Below are 16,604 nucleotides of genomic sequence, written 5' to 3' on the forward strand. Positions count from 1 at the left end.
CTTTTAAAAAAATAATCAATCAACTCCCCTAACGTTTTTTTTTGCTCTAATCTAATAGTTAAAAAACAAATAGTAAAAAATATAATTTATATTTCATTGTATTTTGGCGTAAAAAGGAAGTGATTTGTTTTCATTCCCAAATAACAGGTATTTCTATAAGGAAAAAAATAGATTTGGTACAAAATAATAAAAAATAAAACCCTTATTATTCAAGGAATAAAATAGCTAAAAAACTACATTGATAGGCAAAAAAAATTACGTATTTGACCAGTATGTGTGAAAATTTTATACAAATTATCCAGTCAGAAATACTATAAAATAACGGTAACCAATTAAATTGTTTAACCGTCGGATAGTTTGGTAAGCAGTAGGATGGAACTAAATGGCAACTTTGGCCTTGACAAAAGTAACACTGCCAGAGATCGCTCTTTGCCCTTGTTACATCACAGGTTATTAAAGGTGAATTGGGTCACATCGTGACCCGCAAATTACTGTGACCGTGAAAAGCGAGCCACAAAAAAATCCAACTTGTATCGACTTTTTTTTAATTTGCTTGTCATGTTTACAGTTCCTTGCGGGTGGCATTGTGATACCATTCACCTACAGCGATGTAGCTGCCGCACAGAGCGATCTTGGGCCACGTGATCTGTGTCATGGCCAAAGTTGATGAGTAGCCCCTTAACCCCTTTACCCCTTTTAGGCTGAATGCACGTTAATGACCAGGCCAATTTTTACAATTCTGATTAGTGTCACTTTATGAGGTAATTACTCTGGAACGCTTCAACGGATCCCCCTGATTCTAAGAATATTTTTTTGTGACATAATGTACTTCATGTTAGTGGTAAAATTTATTTCATATGACTTGCGTTTATTTGTGGAAAAAAATCAAAAATTAGGTGAACATTTTGAAAATTTCACAATTTTCAAACTTTGATTTTTCATGCCCTTAAGTCAGAGAGATATGTCACCCAAAATAGTTAATAAATAACATTTCCCACATGTCTGCTTTACATCAGCGCAATTTTGGAACCAAATTTTTTTTTGTTAGGAAGTTATAAGGTTACAAGTTGACCAGCGATTTCTAATTTTTCAAACAAAATTTACAAAACCATTTTTTTAGGGACCACATCACAATCGAAGTCACTTTGAGAGGTCTTTATGACAGAAAATACCCAAAAGTGACACCATTCTAAAAACTGCACCCCTCAAGGTGCCCAAAACCACATTCAATAAGTTTATTAACCCTTCAAGTGCTTCACAGGAATTTTTGGAATGTGGAAGAAAACAATGAATATTTAACTTTTTTTCACAAAATTTTTATTTTAGACCCAAATTGTCTTATTTTTGCAAGGGTAACAAGAAAAAATGGACCCCAGAATTTGTTGTGCAATTTCTCCTGAGCATGCCGATACTTCTTATGCGGGGGAAAACCACTGTTTGGGTGCACGACATGGCTCGGAAGGGAAGGACCTCTATTTGACTTTTTGAATGTAAACTTTGCTTGAATAATTAGCAGACGCCATGTCGCGCTTGGAGAGCTCCTGATGTGCTTAAACAGTGGAAACCCCCCACAAGTAACACCATTTTGGAAACTAGACCCCTCAGGGAACTTATCTAGATGTGTGGTGAGCACCTTGAACCCCCAGGCGCTTCACAGGAGTTTATAACATTGAGCCATAAAAATAAAATTATCACATTTTTCCCACAAAAATGTTTTTCAGCCCCAAATTTTGTGTTTTCATAAGGGTAACAGGAGAAATTGTACCATATTATTTGTTGTGCAATTTCTCCTGAGTAAGCCAATACCCTATATGTGGGGGAAAACCACTGTTTGGGCGCACGGCACGGCTTGGAAGGGAAGGAGCGCCATTTGACTTTTTGAATGTAAAATTTGCTTGAATAATTAGCGGACGCCATATCGCGTTTGGAGAGCCACTGATGTGCCTAAACAGTGGAAACCAAGTGACACCATTTTGGAAACTAGACCCCTCTAGATGTGTGGTGAGCACTTTTAACCCCCAAGTGCTGCACAGAAGTTTATAACACGGAGCCATGAAAATAAAAAAAAATCCCATTTTTCCCCACTAAAATTTTTTTTAGCCCCAAATCTTTTATTTTCAAAGGAGTAACAGGATAAAATGGACCCCAAAATTTGTTGTGCAATTTCTCCTAAGCACACAAATACCCCATATGTGGGGGAAAACTATTGTTTGGGCGCACAGCAGGGTTCAGCAAGGAAGGAGTGACATTTTGGAACACAGACTTGGATGGAATGGTTTGCAGGTGTCATACGGCGTTTGGAGAGCTCCTGATGTGCCTAAACAGTGGAAAACTCCCACAAGTGACCACATTTTGGAAACTAGACCCCTCAAGGAATTTATTTAGATGTGTTGTGAGCACCTTGAACCCACTGGTGATTCACAGAATTTTACAACGTGGATCTGTAAAAATGAAAAATGTATATTTTTCCCACAAATTGTTTTAGCCTCAATTTTTTTCATTTTCACAGGATATCAGGAGAAAATGGATCTCAAAATTTGTTGGGCAATTTTTCCTATGTACACTGATACCCCATATGTGGTCAAAAACTACTTTTGATGCACACCCAGTGCAAAGCTCAGAAGGGAAGAAGCACCATATTGGAGTTCAGATTTTGCTGGACTGGTTTGAGGGTGCCATGTCACATTGGCAGAGCCCCTGAGGTGCCAGAACAGCAGACACCCCATAAGAGACCCCATTTTACAAACTACACCTCTCAATGAATTCATCTAGGGGTGCATTGAGCATATTGACAGCATAGGTTAGTCACAGAATTGTCTGTTCAGTACTGCTTAGCCATACAGCGAGACTCAGGAGGGACGAAGTGCTATTTGCCTCCTGGAGTGCAGATTTTTCTAGAATAGTATGCGGACTCCATATACAGAGGCCCTAAGTGCTAGAATAGCAGAATTCCCCCTCAAGTGACCCCATTTTGGAAATGATACCCCTTTGGGAATTTATCTAAGGGTGTAGTAACGATTTTGACTCCATGGGTCTTTTCCAGAAACAGGCTGCAGTGGATGTTGCTGAGGGAAAATTGCAAACTGCCGTTGTAGTGACCAGTAAGTTGTAGTGACCAGTACATTGTGCACAGCTTGTGCTTCTGGACACGTACCTATAAATTAGGCGGGCTCTCATCGCTACAGAAATGCCAAACATGTGGGCACTAACTGCGGTTTAGGCACACACTGGAGCTCAGAAGGGAGGGGGCATTTGGATTTGGGAGCGCAGAATTTGCTCTATTTCTTTTGTAGGGCGATGAGCCATGGCGCTTTTCCAGACCCTTTGTGCTACCAGTAATGTGGAAGCCCCTATATTTCCAATAACAGATGACGGACCTGAGTGGGGACTTGCTTTTTTTTGTGGATTGAGTTGAAGTTTTTGTTGGGAACATTTTACATAACATTCTGGATCACATTTATCCTGCACTTAACGCTGAGCACTTATATTGAAGTTTCCATCTAAATCTCTGAGTGACGTGATTCAGATGAACTCCCGAGGGATCCATTCACTATAATGAGGCAGCAGAGTTACTCTGGACTCCGCTTGGCTCTATTCAGCGTTGTCCTTTTCAGAAGTGCACAAAACTGTGGCCAACGGCACTTTTATGCACGCCTAATAGAAAGACTGACGCCAACACATCATAGGCTCACGCCGTCGACAGTGCCTCCATCTGCCTCATTATAGAGAATCTTCTGCTGGGGGTTCTGTCTAAATAATGTATTTCAGAGATTTATATAGAAACCCCGGTGTAAGTGCTCAGCACAGTGCGCAGAATAAATGTGCATTGAGCCTTACTGTGATCTTTGGGAGGCAGAATAAACAGATCAACAGCAGGTGAAGAATTAGTTTTATTTATTTTTTATGCCATTCCTCGTGCGGTATAAGTGATTAGATTACTTTATTCTTCGGGTCGGTGCGATTACAGCGATACCAGATTTATAGCGGGTTTTTATGTTTGGCAGCTGTCACACACTAAAAGACGCTTTTTATTGCGCATCGCCATATTTTGAGAGCTATAATTTTTCCATATTTCAGCCGACAGAGTCATGTGACGGCTTGTTTTTTGCAGGACGAGTTGACATTTTTATTGGTACCATTTTCGGGCACGTGACATTTTTGATTATTTTCTATTCTGATTTTTGGGAGGCAGAATGAACAAAAACCAGCAATTCAGAAATAGGTTTTTTTTTGTTTTTTTTATGTCGTTTCTCGTGTGGCAAAATTGATATGGCAAATTTATTCCTCGGGTCAGTACAATTACAGCGATACCACATTTAATGCGTTTTTCTATGTTTCGGTGCTTTTACACAATAAAAACTATTTTATTGAAAAAATAATTATTTTTGCATTGCTTTATTCTGAGATATATTTGTATTTTTTTATGATTATTTTGTGACTTTTTAAAAAATATTTTTACAATTTTTTTTTCACTTTTTTTTACTTCTACACTTTGTCCCACTATGGGACTTTGAATAATTGCAGTCTGATCACTTGTATAGTATAGGGATGCAGGAGCATTCCTATACTATGCAAACTGTCAGTTCTGCACTGACACAGAAAGTTGCCAGATGATGCACTGCACATGATCTGGCAACTTTCCTAGCTCTGGTGATCCGGATATTGTCATGAAGACATCGGGTCCACATGGCAACAATCGTAACCCTGCGATGACGTCGCGTGGTCTCCGATCGAAAGGCAGAGGGGCTTTACCCAAGCTACTGCAATTCCCTGCACATGAGGTAAACGACCTAGCTAATCAGAAGAACTATACTACATCTTTAATTGGAGGTTTTGCTAATATTATTATTATTACACCTACTACATATTGGGCGAAGATCTTGGAGATGGGAATACCCCTTTAAACACTTTTCTGTATTGTCCTATGATTTATAGTAAGGGTGAAGTATAATGGTGCCTTGATAGTCATAGCTTGTAGACCTGGACTTTTACAGCCAGAGGATCAGTTGATCCATTGTTGGGTCCAGGCTAACTAAAGTTACGTAGTTATGTTCATCACAAAATAAGCAGTGAAAAAATAAATTAATTAACAAGCTTAAATTGGTTGTTTGTTTTTGCATTCACTCCCCCCCCCCAAAAAAAAAGATAAAAATTGAACAATAAATAACATGTGCCCCAAAATAATATAGATACAAACTTCAACTCTGTTTCGCAAAAAAAAAAAAAATCCCTCATCCTGGAATTTTGAACGGACACAAAAAGGTTGGATTTTGGGATGTGGGACTATTGGGGGGGATTATTTATTTTCCTAAAAAAAAAAAAACATTTTTATTGTGGGAAAAATATTACAATGTTAAAAAACTCTAATTGTGTTCCAACGAACCCGAGGAAAAAAGTTAACTTGTTTTACTACATGATAGAGAGCGGAGAAAAAAAATAGAATTTTTTTTTTGTGTTGTTGTTGCATTTTCCCTCCTTCGAAAAAAAAAAAGTTAATAATAGTTAATCAAATCAATAAATTGAATATACCCCAGAATTGTGTTTGTCCTGGGGAAAAACACCCTAAAATGGCTACATCGAAGGAGAAATAACAATAAAAAGTTATGACTCTTGAAATGAAAAAACATCATGAACAAACGAAAAATGTTAAGGTCCGAAGCACGAGCGTAATGTCACAATATGGACCATGGAATTAAAAGAGAAGCCCTCCTGTGGGTCATTTTGCTCTGGTGAGACTGGTATACCCCAGGATGACATTGCTGGAGGACCCTCATCTTGGACTTTACATTATTCAGAATGGCTGGCTAGAAGTTGGAGCTGAGAGGGTCCATAATAATAATAAAAAAATGTCGATTCCAGAAAATAACGCCTGACTTATGTGCTCTTTGTATTCTGGGCACTTATCACTAGGAGCCGCCTCGTAAGACTCTTTGGGACAAACTCTGCAGTTATGAAAATGGTTAACATTTAACCCAACTATAGTCCAATAGGTCTCTGCAAGAACTGAGATGTCCCTTCAGTAGTTCAGAGCCTGCCGTGGGTGCGGGGGACTTTTAACCTGCTGAATCACGGGGTGATAACAGTTCTCTGGTATTCACCATGAGGAATATATAGACATATAATAATCTATAGGCTCAGTATACGTAGACCCTACCGGCAGCAAGGGCGGCTCTCTCCTCCTCGAAACATGTCCAAGGCTCTGGATGACTACTGCGGCTCTGTGTTCTGGGTAAGTTTACTTCTTATTTGTGCTTAAATTGGGCCAAGAAATGCAGATTTCCTTGTGATAGATACATTGTCTGAAAAATTCTTGCCTATAGGAAGAATTGCGCCATTTTACCCCAAATACCGACAGTATATTAAAAAGAAAATGATTCCAGTCTGAAGGAAATGTTGGACACTTGTATTCATTTTCTAGTATTTACATTGTGCCAACGTGTTTTGCAATGGATTCTTTAATCAGTCCCTGTCAAAGTGGATCTCAAAATCAGTCTACCTGACTCTAACCCTCAGCGGAGGGGTACATTTATGGGAAACCGATCGGTTATTAGTTTGCTTATAGAGAGTGGGAAGAATCCCAGATATAGTATAGAAACTTTGAGGACATTGTGATTGGGGCCATGTTTCAGCCCCTTGTACAGCCAATGGAGTGCCAGATATGTAGGGAAAAACTTTGCTGGGATTGTTTTACTATATCAGAACTGTGACCACATCATTTGGTCACTTAGTATTCAGAAAGTGGTGGCATAGCCCAGCATGTTATGAAATGGAAATATTTTTAAATGATGACATACACAGGACAGTAGCAGAGCTAGAAAGGGTGCAGTTGGAGGAGTCGCGCACAAGCCTTGGTGCTTCTCGGGGGCCAAGACCAGATGTATAGACAACAGTTGTCACGGTTTCATCATTCACTGTGTCCCAGGGACGCTGTGAGTGACATATAGGATCTGGAGTGTGCTGGACTGTCAGTATGGTGAGAGACAGTTCAGTCGTCCAATCTGATGCTGAGATGTGCTGGGCTGTCAGTATTTTGATTGACTGGCCTGCTGCTCAATCTGGCCGGGCCTACAGGCTTTCCTCCAGGTGTCTCTCATTAGAGATAATTTGCTAGCTATTTACTGGCTAGCTATGAGCAGACCATTGTCAGTTGTAGCTTTGCTCAGTGTGGTTTCGGATGTGTACTCAGTGCTCTGTGTCTGATTTTCTGATCTTGTTGCCGGACCTTGGTTTTATCTTGACAATTCGGGTGTAATATCCCTAGTGCTCTTGATGCTCTCTGACCTTCGATACCTGACCCTCTTAGCTTAGACTCTGACTATCCGTTTCTTTTATCCCTTTATCTTGACGTACCCTTCTGACATTTGACCCCGGACTGTGATATGACCTTGCCTTTGTCTTGCCCCTCTGTACCACGAGCCCTTTTGGTATTTGACCTTGGACTTCCTGAATACCCTGTCTCATGGCTTGTCCGTGAGTAGTGACTCAGCCTCACATTACTGACCATTACTACTTTTCGCCAGCATGGATCCCATTCACGTGCTTGGTGATCATGTGATGCATCTGATCCAAGTGACTCAAGATCTGGCAGAAAAGCAGCAGAACCTTGAATCTTCACAGTCCCAGTTGCAGGGCCGGTGGCTAGGTTTATGAAAACTCCCCATAGCTCTTCGCTGCCAGCAGAGACTGTGATGTCTGCACCTTGTGACGTTCATTTGGTCTTTCCCTGAACCAGTAGTGGCCCTTCCTGATACATTTTTTGGGGAAAATTACTAGTTTAGGGTGTTCAGGGAGAGCTGTAGGCTATTTTTTACTCTACGACACCGGTCTTCAGGGGATGACTGCCAGTGGGTGGGAATAGTTATGTCCCTATTGCGAGGAGGCCCTCAGACTTGGGCATTTTATTTGTCCAAGAAGAAAAACAGACCCCTAAAAAATAACTTTTAATCTAATATTTTTAAAAGAGAAACACTTATAAACAATCTTTCTAAAAATAGGTGTATTAACCAATTTAGGTCAATCAGGGTTACTCAACAATGAACAATTAAATACAAATAAAATGGTGGGGACTAACAATTCCCTAAAGAACCCTATCAGTCTCCCTACCTGACAGCGGAGGTTGACACCCTAATAGTCGCAAATTGGCGCCCCCGCTCCATGTCGGTAGCCTTGAAAGCCCTATTAACCCCTATAATACAAAAAGGTGACAACACAAACAGAAAAACAAAAGGTTGTGTGTATATAAACAAGACCTATATTAGAAAAATTACCTAAAAGAAGTATTTGGAATTTTTTTATAAAGTAATATATAGGGTGCTTAAATCACGGGCTACACTTGATAAAAAAATAGGGTCCCTCTGACCCAAAGCACCCTTTATCAGGGACAAAAAAATCCCTATACCATAGTCTATTAAATAGCAATTGTTTTGGCAATAGTTTATCCACAATTTAACGTATTACTGTCCAAAAAGTGCCTTTAATCAAGGCTATACCGATGCATAAAGGATAATAAAAAAAGCCCATCGTTAATCAATACAGAGAAATAGAAGTCCAGCTTATAGAAAATCAGGGTATTAATTAATACAGAGGAATATGAACCAAACAGATGGAAAATCAAGGTATAGCATAGATAACTTCAAAATCAATCATATAGTCAGATGAAATAACCCACAGTGTACCAAACACTAGGCCACAGGTACGTATGTACACACTCCCTTCATTAGTAATAAAAAAAACATTTCTTATCCTACAATCAGGAAGATTGTGTGATACTTTTCAGCTGTGATGGTTGGTATGGACTTCTCCCTCATCCTTTGGGGGGGCGCCAATTCGTGACTATTAGGGTGTCAACCTCCGCTGTCAGGTACGGAGGCTGATAGGGATCATTAGGGAATTGTTAGTCCCCACCATTATATGTGTATTTAATTGTTCATTCTTGAGTAACCCTGATTGACCTAAATTGGTTAACACCCCTATTTTTAGAAAGATTGTTTATGAGTGTTTCTCTTTTAAAAATATTAGATAAAAATGTATTTGTTAGTGGTCTATTTTCCGCTTGGTTTACTTGATATTGAGGCCCTGCTGGTTTATTCATGGTCTGTTTTTTTCTCTTTTTATTTGTCACCACAAGCCCCATAACGGTCTTCGGTTGATGCTTTCTTTGATGCCTTAGGTGTTATCTATGATGAACCCAACAGAATCCAGGTTGCCGAGGCTAGGATCATGAACCTGACACAGGGGAGCCGCACCGCTGAGGACCACTGTACTAAATTCCGACAGTGGTCCACTGAGGTTCAGAGGAATGATGCGGCTCTCAAGTGACAATTTCATAAGGTCCATCTGAATCCCTGAAGGATGCTCCGGCTCTGCATGATCCTCCTTGTTCTTTGGCGGAGGCCATAACCCAGGCTGTATGGATCGACCGCAGAATTTGTGAGAGGCATGGTGGGCAGCCAGATGCCTTGTTTTCCTCTCCGGAGCATGCCCGTTTACCCGTGGTAAAGCCTATGGAGGTTAGAGCTGCCAGTTTTCATGCCGTGGAGAAAAAATGTAGACATGATCTTGGACTCTGTTTCTACTGTGGCCTCGCGGTCCATTTGTTGAAGGACTGTTCATCTCGTCTTCAAGAAAGCCATCAGGAAAGCGTCACAGTCTAGGTGATAGTTGAGGAGGTCACCCAGACTTCCAGTTACCCTTTTTCTCCTCAGATAATGTACTGCTTAAAACGGTTTTGTCTTTCAAGAACACATAACATTGTGGGTTACAGTTAAATTAGTGACAAAATGTACAATTGGTGGAGGAAGGTTGAACTTGATCGACCTAGGTCTTTATTCAACCTATGTAACTATGTATGTAACTATGTAACAAGGTATTGCCAGCATTGGCGTTCATCGACTGCTGGTTTTCAGTTAACTTTATTGATTCTGAAATTAGAATTAGGGACAGTTAGTGTGGAAAAAAAATGAACATTTTTTTGCTATTGACAAAACACAGCTCCTTAAGAATTATGCCAAATTTGTAACGGTGGAAGTCACGCTTCAAGAGGGAGAACTTCCCTCTGAATCCATTTCCTTTTTTGTCTTGGTTAAGTTACCTGCTGGGGTGGTACTGGGGCTTCCATGATGGCTCATACATAGTCCTGTTATTGATTTGTGCCAGAAGAAAATTGTTAAGTGGGGCCCCAAATGTCATAAGAAATGTCTAAGTTCTGTACAAGTATGCTCCGCAAGTCTGGAGGGTCTGCCGGGGTACCTGAAAGACTTCGGAGGTGGGTTTTTGGAAAAAGAGGCTGAGACATTACTTCCCCATATTGATCTTGTCCCTGGTGCTGCTCGCCTTTACAATTTATCTGGGTGTGAACGTACCGCCATGAAAAGTTATGTGAAGGAAAGTTTACGGAAGGGTCATATCCATCCTTCCTCCTACCCTGGGGCTGCTGGATTTTTCTCTGTCCTTGCCTCGATTTCTGAAAACTGAACAAAAAATCATGGTTAAGAATACGAATACTTACCCACTTCCACTCATCCCCTTATGGGAGCTAAGTGGTTTTCTAAACTTTACCTTAGAGGGGCTTACACTACAATACGCATCCAGAACGGCGTTTTTAACGTCGGAGGGTCTATTCAAAAATCTTGTCACACTATATATCCAACGCGCCAGCAATGTTTCAAAACTTTATTAATGATATTTTTTTCTAATTGCAATGGGAGATGTGTTGTTGTGTACCTTGGTGATATTTTATTTTGTTCGCCTGATTTGGATTCTCATCATGAACATGTCCGCGTAGTATTACAAAGATTGAGGGAAAATTCTTTGTTTGCGAAAATTGAAAAATTGTCATTGAGAAAATTGAGAAATGTATTTTTTCTGTTCAGTAGGTTTCCTTTTTGGGATACATTTTATCGGCTAATGGGTTTAAAATGGATCCTGTGAAGGTGAAGCCATAATAGATTGGGTTCAATCTAGTGACCTGAAAGTGTTGCAATATTTTCTAGGATTCGCCACTTATTATAGGAAATTCTCAAGGGTTTTCTCAGATTATTAAACCTCTTACTGACCTCATACAGTACGTAAGGGGATGGACCTCAAGGTTTGGTCACCAGAAGCTACTGGGGCTTTTCAAAAATTGAAAAAGTATTTTATGTCTGCTGCTGTTATAATCCAACCCAATCTTCAAAAACCATTCATTATGGAGGTGGATGCTTTGGAGGTCGGACTAGAGGCCATTTTATCTCAGGAACCCAAATCTCTGACTAATTTGCGGCACTGTGCATTTTTTTCGAACAAAAAATTAATCTGCTGAAAGATATTATGATGTTGGGAATTGTGAGTTACTTGCTGATAAATTAGCCTTTGAGGAATGGAGGATTTTTTTGGAGGGGGCGGTTCATCAAATTACTGTAGTTACAGACCATAAGAATTAAGCTTACATTGAATCAGCTAAATGGCTAACGCCTACACAGGCCAGGGGGTCCTTATTTTTCTCTAGATTCAATTTCTCCATCGCATTAAGGCCGAAGTCCAAGTATGTGAAGGCTGATGCATTGTCACACTGTCTTGATTCAGATTCTTCTCCAGAACCTCCATCCTCCATTCTCCCTGAGGACATTGTGGTTTCTTTGGTATCCTCAGAGTTGGAAGCTGAGATCCGTAAAACTCCGGGTTCCAAATTATTTGTATCTGAGAACTTAAGATTGCGCGTTTACAGGAGTTTCATGATTCCGTCTTGAGTGGTCATCCTGGGGTCACAGCTACACAGAAAGCTATTACTAGGCTCTTTTGGTGGCCATCTATGAGTAATGATATTAAAGATTTTGTATCCGCTTGTGAAGTTTGTGCATGCACTAAAGCCAGTCATAAGCAGCTAGCCGGGGAATTGGTTTCCAATTCCTTGAAAGACCGTGCACTCATCTGTCCATGTGTTTCAGCACGGATTTACCTCTGTCTTATGGAAAAACTGCTATTTGGGTGGTGGTTGACAGATTCAGTAAATAAGTTCATTTTGTTCCTTTGTCAGGGTTATCTAATGCAGAAACACTCTCCAGGTTGTTTATTTGTGATGAAAAAGTCCTATCCTTTGAATTTATTTTGGGGCCTGATGTGGGTCTGAATTTATCTTGGGGTTTGATTTGTAGTGTGTATTTATATTAGGGGTGTAGTAAAGGGATCTTAATGTTGGAGGATGTTGCATGTAAATAAGTTGGGCCAGAGGCGTAGCTAAGGTTTTGGTTCGGGGGGGGGCAAAACTTCTGAGTGGGCCCCTAACCAGGTAACCCTGATTACAAAAATAGTGGCGCACCCAGATAGTGGATGTAGGAGAACCTCACAGATGACAGCGTTGTTACTGAAAATAATCTCTATACAAAGACCAGCACTGCTATTATCGCCATATGGTGACATATTGCTAGATACCAGTCCTGCAGAGCATATAAGAGATCACAGCACAGTTATATATAGTAACTTATAGCTGATGTTCTTTCTGATTAAATTGTTCACTTTGCCAGTCTTTTCCATCTGGCCCAGACCGACACGACGACTTCTCCATCCAGGACTTAGAGTCTCAGGTCTGCAGAGATCACAACAAAGACACATTTGACTCCTTACATTTCAGGCCCCATCCCCATCTATCCCCAACCTGCACAAACCCCTCATCCTGCTGATACTCCAATGCTGAGCCGCTGCTGAAGTGTCCCTATTACTGCACCTTCTGTGTGCCTTCTAGATGGTAAAACAAACCTCTAGAATAAAGTAATTAACTGTGCAAGTGCCCTAGAAAACAGTGACCACATTTTGCCCCCTAGAAAGTAATAATGCCCTCTGTGTGCCCCTCTGACAGTCACAATAACCTGAGTTTCCCTATAACGATAAGTGCCCACTTAACATTTAATAATGTCCTGAGTCTCCCCCCATGTACAGCTCCCCTCTACACAGTATGATGCTCTCCTATACACAGTATAATGCCCCCTCACTGTATAGTACCCCCCACACAGTATACTGACCCCTTAGTAGCCTCCAAGCTGATGTCTTCCACACTGTATGATGGCCCCCACACTGTGCAAAGACCCCACATTATCTCCCACACTGTATGATGGCCCCCACACTGTGCAAAGACCCCACATTATCTCCCACACTGTATGATGGCCTCCACACTGTGCAAAGACCCCACATTATCTCCCACACTGTATGATGGCCCCCACACTGTGCAAAGACCCCACATTAACTCCCACACTGTATGATGGCCCCCACACTATATAAAGACCCCACATTATCTCCCACACTGTATGATGCCCCCCACACTGTGAAAAGACCCCACATTATCTCCCACACTGTATGATGGCTCCCACACTATACAAAGACCCCACATTATCTCCCACACTGTATGATGGCCTCCACACTGTGCAAAGACCCCACATTATCTCCCACACTGTATGATGGCCCCCACACTGTGCAAAGACCCCACATTATCTCCCACACTGTATGATGGCCTCCACACTGTGCAAAGACCCCACATTATCTCCCACACTGTATGATGGCCCCTACACTGTGCAAAGACCCCACATAATCTCCCACACTGTATGATCCTAACTGTAATCCCCACACTGTATAAATAACTTCCATATGGTATAATGCACTCCCCATAGGCAGAGTTGGTAGGATAATCCCCCCCATAGGCAGTCTGCAGCATAATGCCCCCACCCCCATAGGCAGTCTGTAGCATAATCCCCCCACCACCCATACGCAGTCTGTAGCATAATCCCCCCACCCTCATAGGCAGTCTGTAGCATAATCCCCCACCCCCATAGGCAGTCTGTAGCATAATCCCCCCATAAGAAAAAATAAATAAGCACAATACTCACCTCTCTCTCCTCCTGGTTCCCCCGCACACATCTTCAGCACAGCGGGCCGGGCACCAAGTGATGATGTCAGTGATGCCAGACACAGAGGATGCTATGGGGACTGATGGGAGAGGGAGCGTCGCTCCCTCTCCCATCACTGAGCTCGCGGTTGCGGTGAATGGTGGGGGGCCCGATGCTGGCACAGGGGGCCCCCCCTTCTTCTCAATTGCCCATTAGCGGCTGCTAGGCAGTGCAGGGACATCGAGTCTCCCTGCTCTGCCTGGAGTGTAACTGTAGCGGCATGATGCTCACACCGCTACAGTTACAATAGTGTAGCTCCGGGTGGGCCCCCTCAGAGCGCGGGACCCGGGGCGACCGCCCCCTTTGTCCCCCCGGTAGCTACGCTACTGAGTTGGGCATATATTAAAAAGTTGTGTGTGTGTGGTGTATTACTTTTAAGCATGTTGATTTTGTCACTACTCACAAGTAGAAGGCAGGTAGAAGTAGAGGCAAGTAGAAGGCAAGTATGCCATACTTCCCATCATTCGGTGATGGTTGTAGAGGAGATTTATGAGTGTGGTGTGCCACCCTGCTTTTTTGGATCATGCCTCATTTTCTGATGGATGCCAGGCCTCTGATAATATTTTGGGAATACACACAATAACTCTTTTATAAGTGCTGCTGTCCGGAAGGATTTGCTAGCATCCAACTCTTGTGGGAGTCCTGGTGGTCTTTCCTTTTTTTTGGAAAGCTCCCGGACATTTTGGTAGAGTTAACATTTATTGTCATTCTTGACCCTGGAACCTTGATTAATTATATTATCTTTACAGAATTCTTCTTTGTTGGAAAGACCTGATCCAGATTTGCCAATATGTTTCGAAGAAACGGTTCTGGTTTGGATCCCTCTTCTCTTCTTTTGGCTGTGTGCTCCTTGGCAGCTCCTCAACTTGTGTGGATCAGGCAAAGTGAAATCCCCTATGACTAAGCTATATAAAGCCAAGCAGGTGAGTCACCAACACATTGAAATCCTGAATAGAGAACGATCGTGCGTAACATTCGAATCATTAAAGAGGCCGTTCTGTAATTACATCAGAAGGTTGTTCAGAATTAGAACAAAAAATAGCACCAAATTTGTAATTCATTCGTCCATATTTTTCTTGTACGTGAAAAAATGGATTGATTTTCATCAGGGAGCTGGATCCGAATTTCATCCATTTTTGGTCTGTACGTCCATTTTTACCGTCAGCGTTGCATCCGTTTTTCTAATATGAAAAAAAAAATTCTAAACTTCGTCATCCCATTAAACAGTAAAAAACGGCCATACAGATGTGAACTATAAAATGGTAACACGTTTTATCTGTGAAAGACACGTATGTGAAAATGGACGTCTGAATGAGGCCTGAGATAGTTCCCCACCCCCCCAAAAAAACATCAAATTTGTTTATAGGTGTTGCAGCATATCTCCAAGTAAATGGGGGTGAACTGTAATGTTCTGACGCAGCTAATGGACAAATGTGATGTTGTTTCCTGTAGAATGACCATAAGATGTAACGTTCAAATGATTTCATTTATTGCAAAAAAATAATTATCCATCTACCCTTGTGTAAAAAAAAAAATTGTTCAGAAATGATGAAAGCACCTTTAGAAGTAATGAAAGCACTCAAACTTTTTAAGTTAAAGGAGTTTCCAAACTTTAAAAGAAAACTAACCTGTCCTTACCAAAGAATGGTTGAATGCCCCCGGCCCCTTTTTTGCAATACCGGCCATCACTAGTATTGCAACTCCAGCCTAAAGTGCTTGAGACTAAGCTGTAAACTAGAGAAAATACCATATATCAATACAAATGTGTGTCTGCACTTTTTACTTTTTCCACAGACATGTAGGACTAAGAACATATAGGGTGAGAAATATGGGATGATGTGGAGAGAATTTATCTATTGTTCAAAAGTTTCTCAGTTTTTTGCATTTCGCTAACTGAAATGCAGTCAAAGGAGTTGTCTGAGATTAATCCTGCAACAGCGCCACCCCTGTCTGCGGGTTGTATTTGGCATTACAGTTTAGTCCTTTTTATTGTCATTTGGTGAATGTTTCCTCTTCTGTTTCAGATTCTGACTTTATTACTTTTTTGTACATCGGTTGCTGGAATCGGCATCACAATAGCAGAACATGTGGAGGAACAATCGAACTCCAACAAAATGCTCCCTATGGTCCTCTATATTAATCCTTCAATCTATGCTGTTACGTGGGTAAGGACTGTATGGATGTTCTCTTCTAGATTTCAAGTAAAAAAAAATACTTGTACAGTTGTCATCCGTAAATGTTTTAAAAATATATATTTTGAAAACTCTTCGCTGAAGTATGTCCTCCTCCATGCTTTATACTGCAGCACTGCTTGTCCATATTGCCATAAGTTTATGCAATTAAAACATGACTTCTCATTAAACATCTTTCTGTCCACTTAGATCTTGGTATTAATAATCCACCATGGCAGAAGGTACTGTGTCCGGAAAGACACTGGTGCCCTCTTCATCTTCTGGACTCTTTCCGTTGTTTGTGGGGTTTTTCCATTTCAGTCTCTAGTCCGGTTTGCACTGAAAGTAAGTTATCAAAATTCTTATCTTGCCCTTCAATATTGCCCAAAAAAAACACTTTACACTGATATAATGCTCATAGTATTAACATAAAGCATAAAACTTCCCCAAAACATCACCCCAAATCCAGAACAGAATCGCCCCAAATCCAGACCAGGATCGCACCGATCTGTGGCGATAT

At 41.2% G+C, this 16,604-nt stretch overlaps 1 protein-coding gene across 1 annotated transcript in view; it reads left to right on the forward strand.

Moving 5' to 3' along the window:
- Nucleotides 1-5,988: 5,988 nt before the first annotated feature.
- The window catches only part of ABCC2 (ATP binding cassette subfamily C member 2), an 84,685-nt gene continuing 74,069 nt past the window's right edge, over nt 5,989-16,604 (forward strand). The window contains exons 1-4 of the mRNA XM_073685027.1: nt 5,989-6,229; nt 14,663-14,836; nt 15,938-16,078; nt 16,295-16,429. Of these exons, the coding sequence (XP_073541128.1) occupies nt 6,188-6,229; nt 14,663-14,836; nt 15,938-16,078; nt 16,295-16,429 (492 nt within the window). The 5' untranslated portion in view covers nt 5,989-6,187. The remainder of the gene's footprint in view (nt 6,230-14,662; nt 14,837-15,937; nt 16,079-16,294; nt 16,430-16,604) is intronic.

The sequence above is a fragment of the Phyllobates terribilis genome, unplaced genomic scaffold (assembly GCF_046119375.1).
Source record: "Phyllobates terribilis strain yellow unplaced genomic scaffold, ASM4611937v1 Scaffold_5__5_contigs__length_657084704, whole genome shotgun sequence".
Taxonomy (NCBI): Eukaryota; Metazoa; Chordata; class Amphibia; order Anura; family Dendrobatidae; genus Phyllobates; species Phyllobates terribilis.